At 36.5% G+C, this 21,165-nt stretch overlaps 2 protein-coding genes across 2 annotated transcripts in view; one reads left to right on the forward strand and one right to left on the reverse strand.

The window, feature by feature from the left end:
- Window positions 1-434: 434 nt before the first annotated feature.
- Window positions 435-21,165, forward strand: part of LOC131953994 (derlin-2) — a 47,261-nt gene continuing 26,530 nt past the window's right edge. The window contains exons 1-2 of the mRNA XM_059317450.1: window positions 435-484; window positions 2,520-2,667. The gene's annotated coding sequence lies outside the window, so the exon portion shown is untranslated. The remainder of the gene's footprint in view (window positions 485-2,519; window positions 2,668-21,165) is intronic.
- Window positions 5,302-21,151, reverse strand: LOC131953993 (sodium-dependent dopamine transporter). Its single transcript, XM_059317449.1, has 14 exons — window positions 21,031-21,151; window positions 20,795-20,929; window positions 16,333-16,525; window positions 15,919-16,095; window positions 15,345-15,483; window positions 14,912-15,046; window positions 11,453-11,556; window positions 10,894-11,018; window positions 10,667-10,779; window positions 8,639-8,767; window positions 7,936-8,035; window positions 6,150-6,250; window positions 5,830-5,997; window positions 5,302-5,460 (listed from the first exon to the last, which is right to left on the reverse strand). The coding sequence occupies exons 1-14, from the start codon at window positions 21,149-21,151 to the stop codon at window positions 5,350-5,352; spliced, it is 1,851 nt and encodes a 616-aa protein (XP_059173432.1). The 3' UTR covers window positions 5,302-5,349.

Here is a 21,165-nt window from a genome sequence, read left to right on the forward strand (position 1 = left end):
TGATCTCATTGTAAATAGTGATTAAACAGTTTTTCTACTAGATTCTAGGTGTAATCTACATATACTTTAGCAGCCGATCACTTTTTCTCAATGACACAAGCTCAATTTAGCACCGTCTAAATTTAATAACTAAATCATTTAAATCTAAAAGTCTGATAATAGGGTCCTTATTTAAATATTAAATATATATTAGCACGCTTCAAAATTGTTACACTAAGCCAAAGAGTCGAAGTAGTTAGTAATTAGCCAAATTTATTTTTTCTTAAATTAAAATACTAGGCATTTAAATCTAAATAATATAATGTTGGACCTAACTATAGTGTGAAGAAATACTGGGAAAAGGAACACTAAGTTTAAGTTAGGCCGAAGTCTATATTTTTAAAAAACCTGAACAGAGTACAAGGGACACTACTCTAAAATACACTAAGAATAGCAGACGATAGTAGGCCTATTGGACAAAGCGCTAAGCCGCTAAGGCAAAGGCGTAGGTTGAATCTAGTCTTCTTGATTTAGATCTAAAATATAGAATCTAGATCTATGTGACTAGGGATCATTAGGTTGACTACAGAAAAATCTCACGATTTTAATATTAGTATTAGACATCTAGATCCTATATCTAAACTCTAGACTTAGTCTTAGAGTCTAAGAGACTCTTAGACTTAGTTTTATCAACCAGAATATTATCAGTCATAACCTCATAACGAGTAAACGACTAAATGACTAATGCTAATGAATGACATAATCAAAATGTTATGTTATAACTTATTATAACTTATAACAATTCAGTAAGTTTTGAGTTTAATATTTATATATTATATAGATCTATTAGGCCTATATACTAGAAACATCACATGAAATTTTGACAGTTTTCACAGTTTTACACCTCAGCACTCCATCATTCTAGATCTAGATCTACATATGGAGTATAGAGGACATTTTAATCGGGCAAACATTATAAATCCAGATTTATCGAAATTTCGGCGTTTGATGCATTTTCGAGGCGGAAAAACTGGGTTTTGAAATTCTGTCAGTGTGTATGTGTGTCTGTAAACACGATAACTTGAGTGCCGTTACAGCTAGGTAGATGAAATTTCATATACAAGTATAGAGTCCTTGCAAACACCTGACCTAAATCCCGTGATACCTACGTCAGCCGCCACGTTGGTGAACACCCACGAGTAAACAATCAGCTGTTTTGCAGCGGTGGGCCTGTCTCAAATGACTTCATTATATATTGAGAGCCTCGCACAGAACAGAAACAAAAAAAAGTAAAAACTTTTAGGAATTGATCGTTATATTTGTGTTGACATAAAATGCAGTAATATAGATAACTTAAATCTAGATCAAGTTAGTATACATTCTTGATTCTCTAGTTAAGTGCAAGATTTAGTAGCTATAGATCTGGTAGATCTACACTACAATAACAAAGGTGAGAAAATTTAACCCGTATAGAACCTCCAATAAAACTGCTTATCTACTTCTGAGGTAACAACCACTGCTGTTCTTAGATCTCAACATTTTATGTGATTTATGACCCTCATGGTCCAACAGGGATGTGATCCGACACAATATTCCGATGCTTCCCCTTTAAAATGTCTTATCAACATGATACTCATCCTCCACCTTGTGTTTTCTCTGGAGCATTCCAGAAAGTGACAGAATAGCAAAACTATTATTATAGATGGGTCCATCACCCTATATCCACTATAGTAAATCTGGGAATTTAAAAACAAATATTGAGAATTATTTAATTTTAGTATCATATTCCTAAAAGGAGGGGGAGGAGAGATGTACAGGCATTAGTACCAATGTGTGACCAGCAAGAGGGGGGATAAGGTTCATGAAGTGGTGCAACACACTTTTTCATTTTAATGGCAGAAAATGACTTTTAACCAATATTATTTAGTGTTTTAATAACATTTTATAAAGTGTAGTAAAAATTGATCTATCAATGTTGACAGTCAATATTTTATTTTTAAAAGTTGCAATTAAAAAAAAACCCAACAAAGACAACAATTTTTAGGGGAATGTATGCTTAGGTCTGATATCATTTTAGAGGGAGAATCCTGGTATTTTTGTAATGTTGGGAAGGTGGGGGGGTGTTTAAAAATGCAAGACATTGTTTATGGATGACCCCTAATAAAATGATAAACTGCTAATTTTATATGCGACCCACTGAAAGTTTGAGCTACTTAGCTATTAAAGCTGGTTTGATTTATTTAATCAGTTTTATTGCATTTGTAATGGTGTATTACTGTAAAAACTATTGTTCAATGCCAACTACCAAAAATGTGATTTCTTATTTACAATCTGGTATCTTAACATCATGAACATTAGTTTGCAGCTTTTGAAGACAATTTTAATAGTATTCAGTAAGGTTTCCTTGAAGCTTTCACCACAATAGAAAAGGCTCTAGCTCAAAACAGCTAAAGGTTAAAAGCCACTAATTTTTTTGTGGAGGGTCACTTAAAACATTCTTCAGCTGTGTTACCTTAAATTCATGTTCAATTTTTCCCCAGTGCTATCAAATTATTTCAAGATACACCATCCTTGGACCATTGTTCATTAAGTGAAAGATTATTTACTTAACTGATTGAAACACAATAAGTAGATGACATAAAAGCTTTATTATGGACTGATCTATTTGGATATATAGCATTGAATAAGGTAGGTACAGTTTTCATATGTTGGATTTATTTTTTATTATGGTTTTTGATTTGATAACACTTAATTAAAAAATTGTTTATGGTATATATATATATATATATATATATATATATATATATATATATATATATATATATATATATATATATATATATATATCAATCAATCAATCTATCATAATCAATATATATATATAAATCAGTCTGTCTGTCTGTCTTTCTGTATAGATAGATGGATAGAGAGAGAGATAGGTAGATATAGAGAGATATAGATATTGAGAGATATAGATAAAGATATAGTATATATATAGAGAGAGATAGAGATACATAGAGAGAGAGAGGCTATAGTATACTTAAACTATTAAAGAATAACCATGGACAATATTTTGTTTATTAAAAACTATTTAAATCAGTTTATTGCTATTTAATTTAAATTAGAACTTGGGTAAAAACATTCAATAATTGGAAGATGAAAAATGGTATATGTGAAGTTGATTACATTTATTTCTAGATCGCTACATCCTATACATCAAACATGAAGACACAGAACTAATCCTAGTACTTTTTAATCACATGACTTTATTAATGTACATGGATATCACACCTCTGCTTTGTCTAGGTCATCCAATACAAACCTTCTATACAATTCATAGTCATAATTTAGTTTACAGAGAACAAACATTATCAAAACTCAGATCAAACATGTCAACCTTTTAAGATTCTAGCTTTTATTTGTTACACAAAGCAAGTTTTATTGAGCAGATTTTGATTTTTTCAATTTTTGAAGCAATCTATGATTTCCTTTAATGTGTGCCACACCTCAACAGAAAACCCATACATACACTGACATTTTTGTAAAATAGTATAAACAACTAAATTACCTCATAAACTGCTCTTATCTTAACTATCTGCAGTAATATCATAAACTTTTCAGACATTCAATCATTCATTTTTAATCTTCAACTGCTTGCATTTGTAATGCTTATAAAGTGTATACAAGGCTCCATGATTGCTGAGCTAATTATTGCTTATCCAACACGCTAACATTAATGTTTATGTAAGATCTAACATTTAACACATGTTAACAGTGTGCTTATTCAGCCATTGTGCATCATTTAAAAGATGCATTAATTATTATTATGCTTTATGCATTATTTAAAAAATTAATTTTGTTAAAATTATTAAAATACACAAATAATAGTAAAATAATTAGCCTACAGGCCATAGGCTTATTCCAGAAAGATATAAACATGAGTCTCTTATCAACAAAAAGAAAATCTTATGTTAAATTTAAGAACCCACTTTTTCTAAATAAAAAAATGCTTATCTGCAAAATAAAATTCCATATTAAGTTATCTAGTGTTTTTAAAAATATAAAATGTTTTTATTTTAATCTAGAAATTTAAAAAAAAGGAAACATTTTTCTAAAATACACATATTTCTAGTGTATGAGAAGAGTTTCATACAAAAACATACAAAAAACATGGTAAAAGTATATATATATATATATATATATATATATATATATATATATATATATATATATATATATATATATATATATATATATATATATATATATATATATATATATATATATATAAGCTTTAGCATACATACGTAAAGCTAACTATTTTCATTAGAAGTTATGTAACAATGCAAGATAATAAATGAGTCACTTTACTCTCCTTTTTTCATGAGCTGTTATATGTTATTCAGCTGTTTTTTTCTTTATGCTCTGGCTATTCTGGGTATAATTATGCTTGCTAACAGTATATTAATTTAAAGATAATGGGTTATGTTAACTGTTGATTGGTGATAATTGTTTAAAAGAGAGTAGATCTAGTTAAAATGTGTGTATCTGTATCATAATATAACCAAAAGACAAGTAACAAACCCAGAGTTTATTAATGCATCCTGCGTGATCTTGTTGCTTATACCCCAACTCTCTCAACTCCTGCAGGATCTTGTTACTTATACCCCAACTCCTGCATGATCTTGTTGCTTATACCCCAACTCCTGCATGATCTTGTTGCTTATACCCCAACTCTCTCAACTCCTGCATGATCTTGTTGCTTATACCCCAACTCCTGCAGGATCTTGTTGCTTATACCCCAACTCCTGCATGATCTTGTTACTAATACTCCAACTCTCTCAACTCCTGCATGATCTTGTTGCTTATACCCCAACTCATTCAACTCCTGCATGATCTTGTTGCTTATACCCCAACTCCTGCATGATCTTGTTGCTTATACCCCAACTCTCTCAACTCCTGCATGATCTTGTTGCTTATACCCCAACTCCTGCAGGATCTTGTTGCTTATACCCCAACTCTCTCAACTCCTGCATGATCTTGTTGCTTATACCCCAACTCCTGCATGATCTTGTTGCTTATACCCCAACTCTCTCAACTCCTGCATGATCTTGTTGCTTATACCCCAACTCCTGCAGGATCTTGTTGCTTATACCCCAACTCACTCAACTACTGCATGATCTTGTTGCTTATACCCAACTCCTGCATGATCTTGTTGCTTATACCCCAACTCCTGCAGGATCTTGTTGCTTATACCCCAACTCACTCAACTCCTGCATGATCTTGTTGCTTATACCCCAACTCATTCAACTCCTGCAGGATCTTGTTGCTTATACCCCAACTCACTCAACTACTGCATGATCTTGTTGCTTATACCCCAACTCCAACCTCTCCCACTTCACCATTCACTCTAATGGTGTTCATTGCTTTTCTGATCTTGGCCTCCCTGTTGTTCGTTGGTTGAAGCAGTTTCTGCAGTCTCTGTTACATAAAACAAAATAACCTTGTAACTTAGAACTAGCCATTAGACATATGTCAACAATTGTTGTGTTATATTAAACTGCCTGTCAGTCCAAGTCATGTAAGGAGTGTTCATATGGTTTGGATAAAGCTGGAGATCAGTGTGGTACATACGATTTTGTCTATTGTAGAATTGAAGTTTTAAGACATGTAAAATAGTAAACAGTAAGGTACACAAACGCAACATCACTAATAGCTGTAACTCAAAACATAACGAGGTGAGAGTGCTTTCATTTTGTTGTTGGTATTCCAACCCATCTATCTTCTTCCGGCCTACACCACTGCTGAAACTTACAATGTTAGATCAAGTTATATTAGGAGGTAACTTACATTTAGTAGTGGTCCTTTAGCTCGGATAATGCTGTAGATTGCAAATCCAGGGATACAGAGAATGGAGGAGAGAGCAATAGCCCAGCCTATTAAATTCGCGTACATTGGGTAGATATAACCCTCATGCTCCAAAGGGGCGTAGTTTGCCAAACCAAACACAATAATGAACTGTGAATATAATAGCTCGCTACAGGTATACAATATTTAGGATATATATATATATATATATATATATATATATATATATATATATATATATATATATATATATATATATATATATATATATAATATTTAAAAAATAAAGTGATTCTATTTACCAATATAAAAGCAGGCGCGAGAAATTTCCAGCAAATCATCCAGTACGGGCCGGGTTTAGTGCCGATCATGACTTCGATATCAGCTGCAAATCTGTGGACACCTGCATTAGCAAAATGTAGAACGGATAAAAGATTTAATCAATTTCTTTATCCTAAGAGCTAATTAAAATAAAAAACAGCTATGTTTAATTTATGAAAATCGATCCCCCATCAATCATTGATAAATCAATAAGCACTTGGAATATTTCACACTGTCTGAACGATCGAAGATATCTAAGTCCAATATCTGTCGCTTAAAATCCACATAAAGTAGCGATAAGACTATCACGTAGGACCTACTCTATCAATCGTTTTAATTTCCATTACAATGCTTGTCCGGCTAATAAAAATATATAAGTAAAGAAACACGTCATTAGAAAAATGTTATAAGCGCTACCATAAATGCATGTTGACACAGTTCTTCTTCGTCCTTAATAAGTGCACATTAGAGGATTATACAATTAGTCCAGCTTCGCAGAATAACTGCACATTGTCTTGAGCTGAGCAAGTACCCCGTACAGTTGTTCACTATGTGCAGTACAAAGTGCAGTCATGTCAAACATGTTCGGTATATCAAAGGACGTGCCTTTCATTAAGCAAAACACGCGTCGTCGTCCGTGGTATAGTTAGGGCGTTGTGATACCCCGGGCTGCTTAAATCTTCCCTCAATTTTCGCAAGCTGGTCCGCCATCTCACTTAACTTGTATTTGGGTGTGGCCCGGGATCCACTGCAGCGATCTCTTGCTGGTGATATTATTTATTATTTAGCTTTCCAATGGGTGTCCTAAGCGATTGGCTATAAGATGCTTATGGATTCTCCAGGACAGATTTGGCCTCTGTGAGAAAGAGAATCTGAGTATTTGAAGATCCAGGGGGACCTGTTAGGAGGTTAACTACATCTTCTATAGCTTATCTCTCGACTCTAAAGTTATCAGAAAAGCTGCATAGGTCAATTGCCTTTTCTAAAGTTCGAGCCCCGCCATTTTTTTTTATTGGCGTCTTAAGCTGAGCCATCCGTATACTTTAGTCCAGGAGCTGCTATGGTACTGTTCCTTAGTGAGCCTGTATGTTATTGTCTTTAATTCCTATTTAGTCCAGGAGCTGCTATGGTACTGTTCCTTAGTGAGCCTGTATGTTATTGTCTTTATTCCCCCTGATCATAGTCACATTTCTCCCTATGGTGTCTATGTAGTCTCTGCTGGTTGAGGTACGGCCTATGTTCTACGGTGGAGATTTTCTGTGTTTGATTGATTCCAGTATGTTTTCTATTTAATGTTTTCTTTGTTTTTTATTTCCTTAGATGTTTGGCCTCTTTGATAATTTTTTCTTGAAGTCTGTTTAGTAAGTAATTCTGATCTATTAATAACGGTGAAATTATTCAGTGTTTCGGAATTTAATAAAATGAGTCGGAACGTTTTCATGTGAGGAACACTAAATCTATACTGCTTTTTACACACCAAGTCCTCATTCATTAACAACAAAACAGTTGCAAATAAATCATAATGTAAATTTTGACATTTGTATTTTGTAAAACTTTGCTATGAGAGCCTAATTCCTCTTTAAACTGTGATATTTTGAATAGGTAGTTCCCAGTCGATTTAAATGTTCTTGTGACCGACCTACTGACAGATATTTGAATAGTCGAAGTGAATGGATCGTCAACAAACAATGTCCATTGGTTATCGAATTGCGTCCGTGCTTTAAAAATACATTGATTTTCGTCTATCGGTTGAAAGAATCGACTTACCGTAAGCCCACGAAACAGCCACGGTCTCGAATAAAACAGCGAACAATATGGAATAGCCTGCTCCAAATGTCTCCATTAAACGTATCACATAAAATCCACCCTGTAAAGAAAGGGGGTACAATTCAAAAGTTCCTGACATGGCCAATGTGGACGCCTAATAATTTGCTAGAGCTCTTTCAAAAAATTACCAACAATGTGACGAAAAGTAGAAAAGACAAACACATCTCGTTTCACATGTTCTTGGGGCTTCAGCTGAACTATTTTCAAATCGATTTTAAAGCATTTAACTAGCAACTATTTGTTCTCTTGCTCTTCTAATTAACTTCCGCTCATCGTTAAGATTGGAGAATGTACTTAACGGTGTATGGTGTAAAAAGGGGGAGATGCATTAAATAAATTGAAAAAAAGGTAAATTAAATTGGATTGAGTTTTTAAAAGTTTTAGCCAAATAATACGTTCAGTGCAAAAATATAAAGAGAGATAGAAGGTCAAATGAAAAATAGAAAGAAAAAAAAAGATAGTAAATGCTAGCGCTCACAAGATGATATAGGCGTAACGCGTAAACTATTGCTAGTTTTTATACTACTCACTTGTAGATTACATCTATGTATTCGTCTTACATACAGTTTAAAAACTCTCCCACGAATCATAACGCCATAACTGGGTACAGTGAATAGAAGGCTTCAATCAAATAGCCACTTACCTCCGACACGCTGGCCAGACCGACGACGAAATAGAGAGTAAAAAGACAGCCAACAAAAAGTTCCCTGTGACGTCGTAGAACTGGGAATTCATCAGCTAATGCAGTAATAATGGCCTCGGATCCCCCAAACTGATGAATACATAAAGATAGCGAAAAATACTTGAGAGAAATGTTTTGGATGCACATGTGCTTTTAAACATCATGCCGATATGTGTATTGACTGTGTAGGCCCGTGTTATATTCATTGTTTTCTTCGCTCACTTGGAAAGTTATCTATAGGACTTTCAGCCATTTTATCATTCCTAAACACACCCAAGGTGTGCAAGTCCCTAAACAGCTGATTAAAATTGTTGGACGATATATAGGCCTACCTGTGTCTGGAGGAATGTATCCTTTTAGGTTAAAAACAATTTAGTCTTAATCGCCCTGCACTTTTAAAGTGGCTTACAATAACTTCCTTGAAACGAGTTTTAGAGTGACACTTCTAGTACTACGACATCATTTAGAATCGGTACGTTCCTTCTTTATATCGTTATAGTCATTCGATTCTTTTAGTTGTACTCATTCGATTCTTTACTACGGATGTGGCAAGTGTAATAAAATTAGCATTCGAATAATATAGAGCTCTGCACCAATATTTATCGAAAAATTCCTGAACAATGTCAGTTGACCACATTCAATATTTGTACTAGTAATGGAGTAAAACGGTTCTTTCAGTATTTAAGTAAAATTGAAAGCGATCAATACTAAAGTGGTTTAGTAAGGGCGGACTCCGTTTGCTTATCGCACCTCTCAAATAACGTAAAAATAAAAAGATCATTTGAAACTTTTCCGACATTCACTAAGGTAGCCGCCTATAGCTTTTTGTGGCTATATTTTTTTTACACAAGACCATTCCTTTTAGCTCAGTGCGTGGCTGAAAGTGGTGTTTTTCTACATACCGAAATTACCATAACTTTTTATTAGTAGTAAACGTTGAGATTTAAAAAGAGTGAATTGATTTGAAAATTCACTTTAAATAGCTTATTCCGGCTTAAAGCAGCTTAGTAGGTAGGGCTAGCAAACACAAAGGGCATTGGCTTGATGAGGTGAGAGAGGATGTGCTGGCTTTATGCACAAGTGGACGAAGAGAAATCGATGTAGGGTGAGCCAAGTGAAGCCAGTGAGTGAGAGCATGATCCATTAAACAAGTATAAATCTTCTCACACCATTATAAGGTTTATTTAATTGCATAATTGATTGATCGACGGATTGATCGATTAATACTCAATTTTGACGCGTCAGTGATCGATGACTCTTCAGGTGCAAATTTGTTCAATGGCAAGTTGCCTGCACACTTCAACCTTTAACCTCGGTATCACCCGACGGCGCAACTTGGAACGACCTCGCCCAACAGCTAACTAGGAATATTCAATAATGCCATCACTGTAAGAAAGCCGAGCTATAATGGCTCTCTTCATACTTTATTCTCAGCTTTTATCCTCATTCATGCGCACAATGTAGCTAATAATGTTTTCGCCGTACGTTGGTTGGGCTGTCGAATTACACCAGAAAACATAGGTCTAACATAGTTGGAATACTTTAACGTTGGACCATAACATTTTGGCGGACTCTATGGGCAGTGTTTTGTTTGGGCAGCACAATGTCCTCGTGCCACTCAGCTATTTATAAACCTTTGTTTCTTCGTCAAGTTTACCCTTCCCATATCCGATTTTCCAAAGACGTAGCTTGGCCCACTTTAATATTTTTGATGATCTCACTACCTCGTAAACTGAGTCATCAACTGAAACAATAACTTTTAGAAGGCTGTCAACAACCCCGCCCATCGTTACACAAAATTAGAGACCCCCCCTCCCCCCCTCCCACACCCACCGAGAGTGCGATGACCACTTTCATTTATTTACATTTAGTTTTCTAAAATATGATAGCTTATTGTTAAATAGGTTACATCAGTAATGGATTCTACGCCTAGTAGGCTATCCCAGATGCATGCATGGATACTAAGATCCAACAATAGTGTGTCCTTACCGAACTGTCGAGTCCCAGTGTTAGCAGCATCAGAAAGAAGATCAAAGCCCAGAATGTAGCACCTGGGAGTGTAGAGATAGCCTCGGGATACACTATAAAAACTAGACCAGGACCTGCAATAAAAACGCTTTCTTTATCTTTAAGCTCCCCGTTAAACATGAATTTAAAACTAGCGCTGGGGTTCTGGGTGCTTTTAAGTGCGGTGTGTAAATACCCATGTCTTATACCTTCTGTGGCGACCTCGTCAATAGGTTGTCCTGTTCTATCCGCCATGTAGCCAAGTATCATAAATATGATGAAGCCAGAGAAAAAGCTGGTTGAGCAGTTGATTGTACTTGTCAAAATGGCGTCTCTGTGGTAGAAAAATGTCTTATCTAGTTATCAGTAATTCTTAATTATATATGGTTTAGTTTCGTAGCCAATCCACTGATTTTCATTATTAAAAAAAAAAAGAATTAATAAAAAGCCAACAAACGTGGTGGCGTAAAACGATCTGAATGTGTAACCGTGTCTATAATATCTTTTTATTTTCTTACGACAACCTGTCTTCTACTCAACAGTTATATTCACCAACCCTTGGGTACGTTAACAACACTGTTTTCCCCTTCAAACATACTTACACATATGACAAATATAAAGACACCACATTAACTCAACTATCTATCTGTGCTGCATAATCAGCAATTACTACTAGTAAATCATCTCCGCAAATAAAACTTTCTGCACTTCTTAACCATATAAAATTATTTAATAGGTAAGGTTTAAAAGAGTGTATCTGTAACTTACCTGAAAACATTGTTGTGGATTGGATTGTAGCTAGCAAATGCTAATAGGACGCCAAAGCCGGGACCCAGTGAGAAGAACACCTGGTTTGCGGCATCAACCCATACCTAAAATAGCATCATCAAAATTTGGTCGCATCTCCAGCTTTGTTCTGTCAACGTCTAATGTCATACGTGGCCGCCTTTGATAAGTTGGCTTGTGATTGAATAACTCTCAAGTTGACACGTTTTGTCTATAAGTTGCATAAAGTGCTCCAGTCTTAATCGCGTCGACTTAATTAAAAAACTTTTGACAACAGAGATGCCAGTCTACCCATTGAGTGCCTGTACCAAGGTAGGATAATGCAATCTCGCCGTGAAGACAATCGCTACAGAAACGCTAACAAAGACAACAGAAAACCTTGTCCTGAGAGAGGAATGGTGTTTATATTGAATAGCATTAGAAAGGTACTAAGCCTAATCTCGAATATGGATGTAAACAAAGGTACATAGAGCCCGCATTTACTTCGAAAGGTCATGCAAGTAGTACATGCGATGTGGAATAACTTAGTCCGTGTTCTGGACATCAGCAAGACTAGATATACCAAAGCTGATTGGGCACACTGACGACAGATGAGTTTCTGCTTTATTCTGTTCATGAGGAGATTGATGCACCTCAAGAGTAGGCCTGATGCTGGCTAGTCAAACACAAGACACATATTGAATAGGAGGCTCATGAGCCAAGAATTATCTTGGCACACTTCAAATGTGTGCTTTAAACCATTCGCAGATCTGTGTGCTTTAAACCATTCGCAGATCTGTGTGCTTTAAACCTTTCGCAGATCTGTGTGCTTTTAAACCATTCGCAGATCTGTGTGCTTTTAAAACATTCGCAGATCTGTGTGCTTTAAACCATTCGCAGATCTGTGTGCTTTTAAAACATTCGCAGATCTGTGTGCTTTTAAAACATTCGCAGATCTGTGTGCTTTAAACCATTCGCAGATCTGTGTGCTTTTAAAACATTCGCAGATCTGTGTGCTTTTAAAACATTCGCAGATCTGTGTGCTTTAAACCATTCGCAGATCTGTGTGCTTTAAACCATTCGCAGATCTGTGTGCTTTAAACCATGAGAAGATCTGTGTGCTTTAAACCATGAGAAGATCTGTGTGATTTAAACCATTCGCAGATCTGTGTGCTTTAAACCATGAGAAGATCTGTGTGATTTAAACCATTCGCTTGTTAGAATGAGAAGATACAGATCAGCTGGTGGTGACCAAGCTGAAGCTTAATCTTAGGAAAACTCTCAGTCAGACACTAAAGAAAGACTGAAAACAAAGGCAGTCTGTTAACAGATTCTAAGATTAGGTGAGAGTTTAAGGCGACCCTAAAACAAATGTCATGTGTTGCCGAGATTCACGATAGTGCACCTTGAAGCAGGACAAGCTTCAGACAACTTAAATATTCAGCGGTTATGTCACAAAATGACTCTGCAAAATCGCTAGAAGTCATTAAGATCTGATGACAACAAAAAGGGCACCGCCATGGTCAGTTTGGATCAACAAATGAGAGAGAGAGGTGGACTGGACATTTTGAAGAACTGAACCGACCAGCACCGCTAAAGCCACCACATATGCAGCCGGCCAACAGAGACGTTCTTATCTACAGCAAGAAGTCAACCAATCAGGAGGGAAAATTGGCCGTCACACGAATGAAGACTTAAAACATTTGAAGGCTTTAAGGAGCCTCTGTATAGCAAATTTTAAAATGCCTATCCACGATATCTGTAAATATAACACGCATCTAGTAGCACGCAAAAACAAGGTGTCCAAGTGAAATATAATGGCTTTCACGTGGCACAAATATTCGATTATAAATTTTTTCTTATTGGGTTTCTCAAAGGATCATTACCACACTCAGCACTCAAGTAGATCTACATTAGTTAGACCGTTTCTGAAAGATCCACGTATTTCTTTCATTCATTGAACTTGCTCATTCACCGACTAACACACTCTTTCATACTTTTCTTTGGTCTAGGTGAAAACTGTCAAATGTATGGTACATTCATCCTAACACAAGTCAAACTAATTCGAAAATTCTTTTAAAAAGACTGTTGGCTTGACACCCCCCCCCCCCTCATCCCTTCCCTTCATTTTCAAACACAAAAAATATTGATTTTTTTTTAAAACTTCTAAAAATAAAGTGTTTAAAATTATTTTCTTGTTTTTGTCAATATTAATCAACTTTAATCGCCATATTATCCTGTCCTTTCCATGGTCCTATTCTGTGTTTTTGCCCTTTCTTAAAAAAAATCAATCGATCTATCGATCAATAGATAACCAATCACAGTTAAATATCGACGGCATAACCCAAGCCACTGAATAAGGCAATTAGAGCCCCGGTGTTCACAGTAGAAAAGACGCCAATTTATTTTCACAGTCACTTCCTGAAGCTTCCACCGCCAAAATAAAGACGCGACTAGCCATGTTCTCATCGGTAACGCGTCAAGTTAAAAAAAAAAGTTCCTCGTTTTATGGGAACCAGCAGTCTTTGTGTTGCAATAAGGGTAATGGAAAAAATGTTAAATATTTTTAAAAATGGTAGACGTGAAAGTGTGTTTTACTGTCCAAAGTGCGCGTCTTGCTTATTTTTTAATTATATTGTTGTAATTTCTGCATGTAGTATTTCTTTGTTTAATGAAACTGTCTATGCTAACACAAAATGTACAATAGTGTTGTAGCTCATGTTGCCGACACTCACGAGACACGTTTTTGTGTCTTAATGACGCAGGGTATCATGGCATTACGATACACTTTTTTCTTCATAACGACTACAATGTTTTCCCCCTTTATCACCTGTTACTCTATCACGAGTTCTTGTAATCCCCAATTTTGTACTCATCGGATGGAAATGTATCGGTTAAGTTATTTACAAAATCGCTTCATGAAAAGTTTGTCGAATACCTTGTTATAATTTTCAGGTATATTTTCAAGGAATATTATTTATATTTATTTTCAAAGAAATATTATAACACGAGCCGGCCCGCGGCATAACATACGCCGCTATTTAGTTGTTTCTAATTTTCAATAATTCATAATTTGTGAATTCGACAGTACCAACGCTGACACTGAAAATATTTCTTTAAAACACTATAAGTAGCTCGTTAAGGACCATAACCCCCCCCCTTCCTTCCCTCCCCCCTCCTCTCCCCCCCCCCCCCCTACGTTTAAAATCGTTGGCTCTGCTTGTAAACATTTAGAGTGAACACAGCTCACTAAAACCATGTAGGGGTGGGGAGGTAGGGAGAGCGTTTGCAGCTTGTTTTCTAACGGCTCGAAGAAGAGAATTATATATATAGATAGACATACTTAATCATTTGCTTCATAATTATAGGCCTATGCTTAATAAGACCTTAAAGAAAATGAAAGAATATGAAAAGATTGTTGAATGAATGTTCTTGTTCTATGATAACGTGTAGCAAACTTACCTGAGAGCTGGCCAGCCGTGTAAAATTGGGAGTCAAATAATACTCTATTCCCTGGGCAGCACCGGGCAATGTCGCTCCTCTAATCATCAAAATAAAGAGAACCACGTATGGAAATAGTGCCGTAAACCACACTACCTGAAACACATTTGGTCTTTTGTTACTCAGACATTTTCGATGAGAAGTTCAGTTTTCAGAGAACTTTGACTTATTTCCCCCGTTAGAATATTCTAGCACAAAAAGGCCTAGATCTATATAGCATCTTCTAATTTTTGTTGTTGCCAGTTTAGTACCGTATAATCTTTCACTTGTGAATTATCATGAAGTGCGAATGTTGCGAAGAGTTTCAATATGTTTTCTGTCATTGCTTTACACGCAGAGAAAGTTAACTTTAAAGGATAAAATTATTAAAATACATGAATAAAGTGAGGAATACCTTTCCCGAGACTAGAATCCCTTTCCACATACTGAAATAGCAGATAAGATAAACGCCAGCAAGGCATAGCACCAGTTGCCACTTGAGCTCACCCAAGTCCATGAATCCTTTACTGTTGTGTAGCGCCAACATACCCCGTCTGGCGTGGTAGACAGAGATTACTTTATCCCTAATACATACTCTCGCATCACAAAATAGAACAGACTGTATGCTTGCATTGTTAGCCAATGCTAAATAGTTCAAAACAAAAATTATTGTAAGCGCCAAAATGTACCCAAAGAGTCTACAATTTGGGAGATTATCGACAGTAGTAAACCTTAAAAAAAAAAAAAAAGGAAAAACAAGTTTTTAAAAGACAGCTGATGACGCCATACCCATATGTTGGTTATCTCAACTTTTTATTTAGATTTCTAGTTTAATTCGAACTACCTGGATTAAATACACAGATGCTTACGGCCATAAAGCTATATCAATAATATTTATTTGGCTAATGTAACGTAATTATCAAGATTCCCAAGTTGTTTATATGAAGATTAGTACAACTGTAGCATAGTATTTTTAAACTGTCACTCACTCAAAATATTCTTGGGCAGAGGATCTGACTTTAGTGTTATTGTGGACCATCGCTGATGCCATGTCGGTTAGCGAAATATTTAATGATGTCACATTAGAGCCAATGTATGAAAATATATTCGATGAAGAGGACTGTGAAGATAATGTGCTTGACAACATGCTTCTGTTGAAATCGGAGCTGAAACGAAACATTCAATCATGAACATTTGAACATTATCTGCTGGGATCTTAAAACAACCGCTTACATTTAGCAATTCGACTCTCCATCTCTGACCTCAAAGTAGAAGTATCTATATTTGATATAGATGTTGCTATCTCAAGAAATGTGTTCATATAAAAACAAGATGGTATCCTTTAAATACTACACTCATCTTATTCCGCTCCAATGAATGGTCGACGGTTCTAAGTACCATACCTGCTGTTTCCAGCGGTGGCGTTGTGTTTTGGTTTGCCATCAAAGCAGCTTTTTGTATTCCAGTCGTTGTCACACGACATCCAAGGGAGGTCAGTAGTAAATGAGGCGAAGAAGAAATGGAGGCACCAAGCGATAATGACGTTGTAAAAAAAATCTGTGTAGAAGGCGATTAGAACTACAGCCCAGCCAGTACCTACAAAAGATGGGGCAAAAGATGTGCGCTGTATGGTTTTATTAGTGCTGGTGTCAATGGTTACGTGCTGCAGATTTAATTATAAAGCAAACCTATTTAGAAAATAACCATCATTCAACGTCCAAGTAGTATCAATTGCGTCTAGTTTGAGCGCGTCATTTGGGAAAAAACTTGGCAGCGTCTACCGCAGCTACCAGTGTACCAATAGTTAGAGTGATTAAGACAAGCGTCGATTACTTTCTAGTTCAAACAGTGTACTCAAACAAGACTGTTTAACGGGCACAAAACGCGCATTCTTCAGTCCAACATGATTTCTTATGTAGTCAGAGAGTTTACATTCGAGTCGTGTTGTGGCCTAGTGCAGCAGGTGGTCCTATTCCAACATCGCTTTACGTAAGTTTACTTACATACTTACATACGTTAGTCGCGTTTCAGACCCGACTATCAATACAGTAAATGAAGTGATCATTGTTTCCACATCACGCCGCTTTTATTTACCTTGACTTCCCTCAAGTATAGAGTGAGTGGTTTTAAGAACATCAGACTAACTTAGACAGGGGAGGGACCATCGGGCTAACTTAGACAGGGGAGGGACCATCAGGCTAACTTAGACAGGGGAGGGACCATCAGGCTAACTTAGACAGGGGAGGGACCATCAAGCTAACTTAGACAGGGGAGGGACCATCAGGCTAACTTAGACAGGGGAGGGACCATCAGGCTAACTTAGACAGGGGGGGGGGGGGGACCATCAGGCTAACTTAGGGGACGGACCATCAGGCTAACTTAGACAGGAGAGGGACCATCAGGCTAACTTAAACAGGGGAGGGACCATCAAGCTAACTTAAACAGGGGAGGGAACTTACTGAGGTGACAAAAAAATAAGTACGCTGGTTGCAGCAAAGAAGTGTATTAAAGCAACACGGTGAATTTGATTAAGTGACTTTTTTATGTAATATATTAGCTTAGGGTTAAAAATAAAATGGCCTCATAGTAATAGACCTATGTAGCTCCGTGGTGTATTCTCTCTGTCTATCGTCTGTGTTTTCTATTGCATCATTCAAGTGGGCATCTATATTAGTGTGTCCTCCTTTTGAACGTGAGTAACCAATATTGACAGGCAGACGTTTGATCCACCAGTTGTCTACTGTAGAAGCTTTGTCAGTAGCAATGTTGTAAGCTGCCGCTAACATTTGAAATATTTAGTACACGTTGGCAAACGATGCCGCACAACGGAATCTCGAACGCCATTCAACTGGTCGCAGTAGAACTTTGAGGAAACGTCACAGATCAGTGTTAAATAAACCTCATCACGATTTCCCTGAACCGTTTAAGACCAGGTTTTGCGTACGATGAACGTACTGAGCGAGAATGTTAAACCCCTGCTAGCGTGCTGTTTGCCGTTGCTAGAGAATGTTCAAATTTTCCCGGATTTCCTTTCAGAGCTCAGTGTAAACAACGACCTAATTGAAAAATAATTACACAAAGCAGTTGAACCAATTGCAACGTCGCGTCTAAAAAAATCTTTGCGTTGAACAAACGCGCTTTCTCGGAATATTGATTTTAATTTAAAAAATTAGAACAGAATAATTTATTACAATTTCCCCATCTCTTTTATTAGAAAACGTATTTATTTTTAGAAGGCTCCTTTTCCATCTCACTTAGGTGCAATCTATAAGGCAGCTAAACTGAACCGGAAGAACGTCGTTTCGATTTTCATTTCATTCACGCGTATATACACTAAAAGTAAAAGGCATAGTTGATCCTGACAGCCTCGTATGAAATTAATTATTAAATACAATACATCGGATGAAAAGCGTATGCAGTTCTTTTTGGTATCCTAGTTTTAAAAAGGTATTTGTGTTCGTGCTTTAACAAATCGCCTAGAGTAATAATTGGTAAATTATTAAAAAAAATTAAATAAACATTCCTGTTAAAGGGTTGATTAAATAAACCTTTACCCAATGTGTTGTCCATTTAACGAAGTATGCAAGGCTCCTTCTCTGATTTCGCAAGCAACCCATTGCAATACGGCTACCCCGGGAAAGAACTAAGCACCAATCTATACTAACTTAAAGCTCTAGAAGTAACGTTTACGCACTACCGTTCAGCCACTCCGTTCATCTAAATTTACTGCTGCATTAGTACTGTTTGTGAAGTATGTCAACATTCCTATTGAGAGTAGGTTTTAGTACTGAAAAACAGCTCCATTTTATGCGTTTGTTTAAATTTTAAAAATTGGATATGGAAGGAAGCATGTCGCTTGAATCGTAATTGTATCGGTTTTTAAAAGGTAATCAACTAAAATACAAAACAGCGGACAAAGGTTCGTTTTCATGCGAGCATACTAAATCAAACTTTATTACTTTGGGGAGCCTTATAGATGTTGACCTGAACTTGACGATATTTATGTGAGGCCAAACTTTCCTTCAATAAAAGATATAGTTATAAATATTTCAAGATAAAATTTGTTAGCACCTGTGTCTTAAGGCCTACATTTTTGGCTTGAAACCAACAAAAAAAAACGGTGATGCTTTCTAACATTGATTTCTCGCTGAGCTTTGACTTCCGGTTTTCCGAAGGGGCTGCAATCCGAGGGTGCACTGACGCGGGCTGGCAACGGGAGTGAACGTGAATGGTTTTAATGAAGGCTGCGTGAAAAAAAATCCCCTTGCCTGCCTGGGTGACGATTCCTGAAAGGTTACATCACCCCAATAGCAGACACAAGTGTTTTATAATGTGTCAAAGTGTCTTTTAACGACGCCAACTTCACTTAAGTGATAGGAAAAGGCAAAGACAAGAGAAGCGTAAGTGAAAAGGATGAGTCGAAACGCACTTAGTCCATGCTTTTCTTCACAGATGTCTAGCTCAAGATGAAAAGAGAAAATCGCCAAAGCTATTTAGAGAGAAACCGTATTTGTAGAGGAACAGCTGGGGGTCTATCTCATGTGCTAGTCTTACATGAGCAAACCTCGTTTGGTCATCATTTAAGTCAAGCTCTAGATCTCCCACCATCCAATTATAGCGTGTTATTACTCATTAGTTGTAGGTCACGTAGTAGGCTATTGGTCAAAATCTACAAACAATAGAGTTTTCTCTTCTTTTTACTTTCTCGAAGTACAGTAGGACGTATTGCAATCGTATTTGACAAACTCAACGTTTTACTCTTTCTTGAGTTAGAACAACTCAACTATGCAATCTTATCTGATAACTGTAGTACCGTTCTGTAAGGTGGATGAAATTTCATATATAAATATTAGTTCTTATTCGTAGGTTAGTATCAACTTGTAAGCGATTTTTGGTAACCGGAAGTTATACTTAATACTCTTTGCCAGGTTTCTCAAAAACCTTCAAATTACGATAATTTTATACCATATTGTTATAAAAAAGCATATTTTGAAAACTTTTCTCCTTTATGAGCTTTCTCGAAAAACTGGTAGTTTTATAACATTTCAGTAGTGCGACTCCACTGGATACTAACCCTAATCTTTACTGTTACATAGGAATGCACGAGAGAGTTCAGGGGAGCTCACTATTGACACTTTCCAAAGCTGTCTAGAAATTCATTATGGATATCCCGAATTGTCATAGTACCGAAGGTAGCGTATGGTGTTGCAACTTATCAATATTTATATCGCCTCATCGGTGCATAGAACACTTGTGGTTGTAGGATTATCTAGCTAGCATGGTAGTGCTCTGATTGCTTTAGGATTATCTAAGTAACATGGTAGTGCTCTGATTGCTTTAGGATTATCTAAGTAACATGGTAGTGCTCTGATTGCTTTAGGATTATCTAAGTAATGCAGTGCTCTGATTTCTTTAGGATCATCAAGACATAGCATCACTGCTGTGTATATTTGTAGCTATATCCATCCTCAAGCTTTTTGTTTCAGTGGGTATTTCGTTTTAAAAGGGTATCCACTCGACAATGTGTTCACAGTGGCAGGCACGCGCTTGTTAGCTTATACCACAAAACCAGCAGTGCTCATATTTAAGGGGAAAATACGTTTGATCTCTTTGGTTAGTTTGCTTCAAATGTCGTTCAATTTAGAATTAACAATCCAATCTTCCCTCGTGGTTAGAAACAATCGATCTATTTTTAGGATACTTAAAATGTGTGATTACACGAGCAAATAGTAAAATTACGCTTTCCAATATATTTCCCACAGATGCTTTTGTTTCAGCTACAATCAAATGGCACGGATAATCAGGTCATCACATTTAATTTAATTTTCTAGTGACTGACTAAGATTAAATTGAAGTTATTTTTACCTTTAAAGAGCGGACATATCGCAGCCCAACATGTAATGGCGCCGGTTTTGTTAAACTGTCCGAGTGCCAGCTCCATATAAAATAAAGGAATCCCTCCCAGCAGTAACATCAGTGTGTATGGGATGAGGAAAGCTCCTGTGCTCAAATAAACATTGTACACAATCGTAAGCATTATAAATAGGCCTACATGTTTTGTGGTCATTAAAAAAAATCTCTATGGATATAGATCTACCTACCTCCGCCATTTTTGTAACACAGATAAGGAAACCTCCAAACGTTGGCCAGATCAACTGAAAATCCCACGACAGAGAGTAGAAAATCTATTTTCTTGGCCCATGTGTCTCGCTCCTCCTCCATGGCATCTTCGGCTG

Source organism: Physella acuta, unplaced genomic scaffold (assembly GCF_028476545.2).
Source record: "Physella acuta isolate Inbredline_101_S28 unplaced genomic scaffold, ASM2847654v3 ptg000969l, whole genome shotgun sequence".
NCBI classification, from domain to species: domain Eukaryota; kingdom Metazoa; phylum Mollusca; class Gastropoda; family Physidae; genus Physella; species Physella acuta.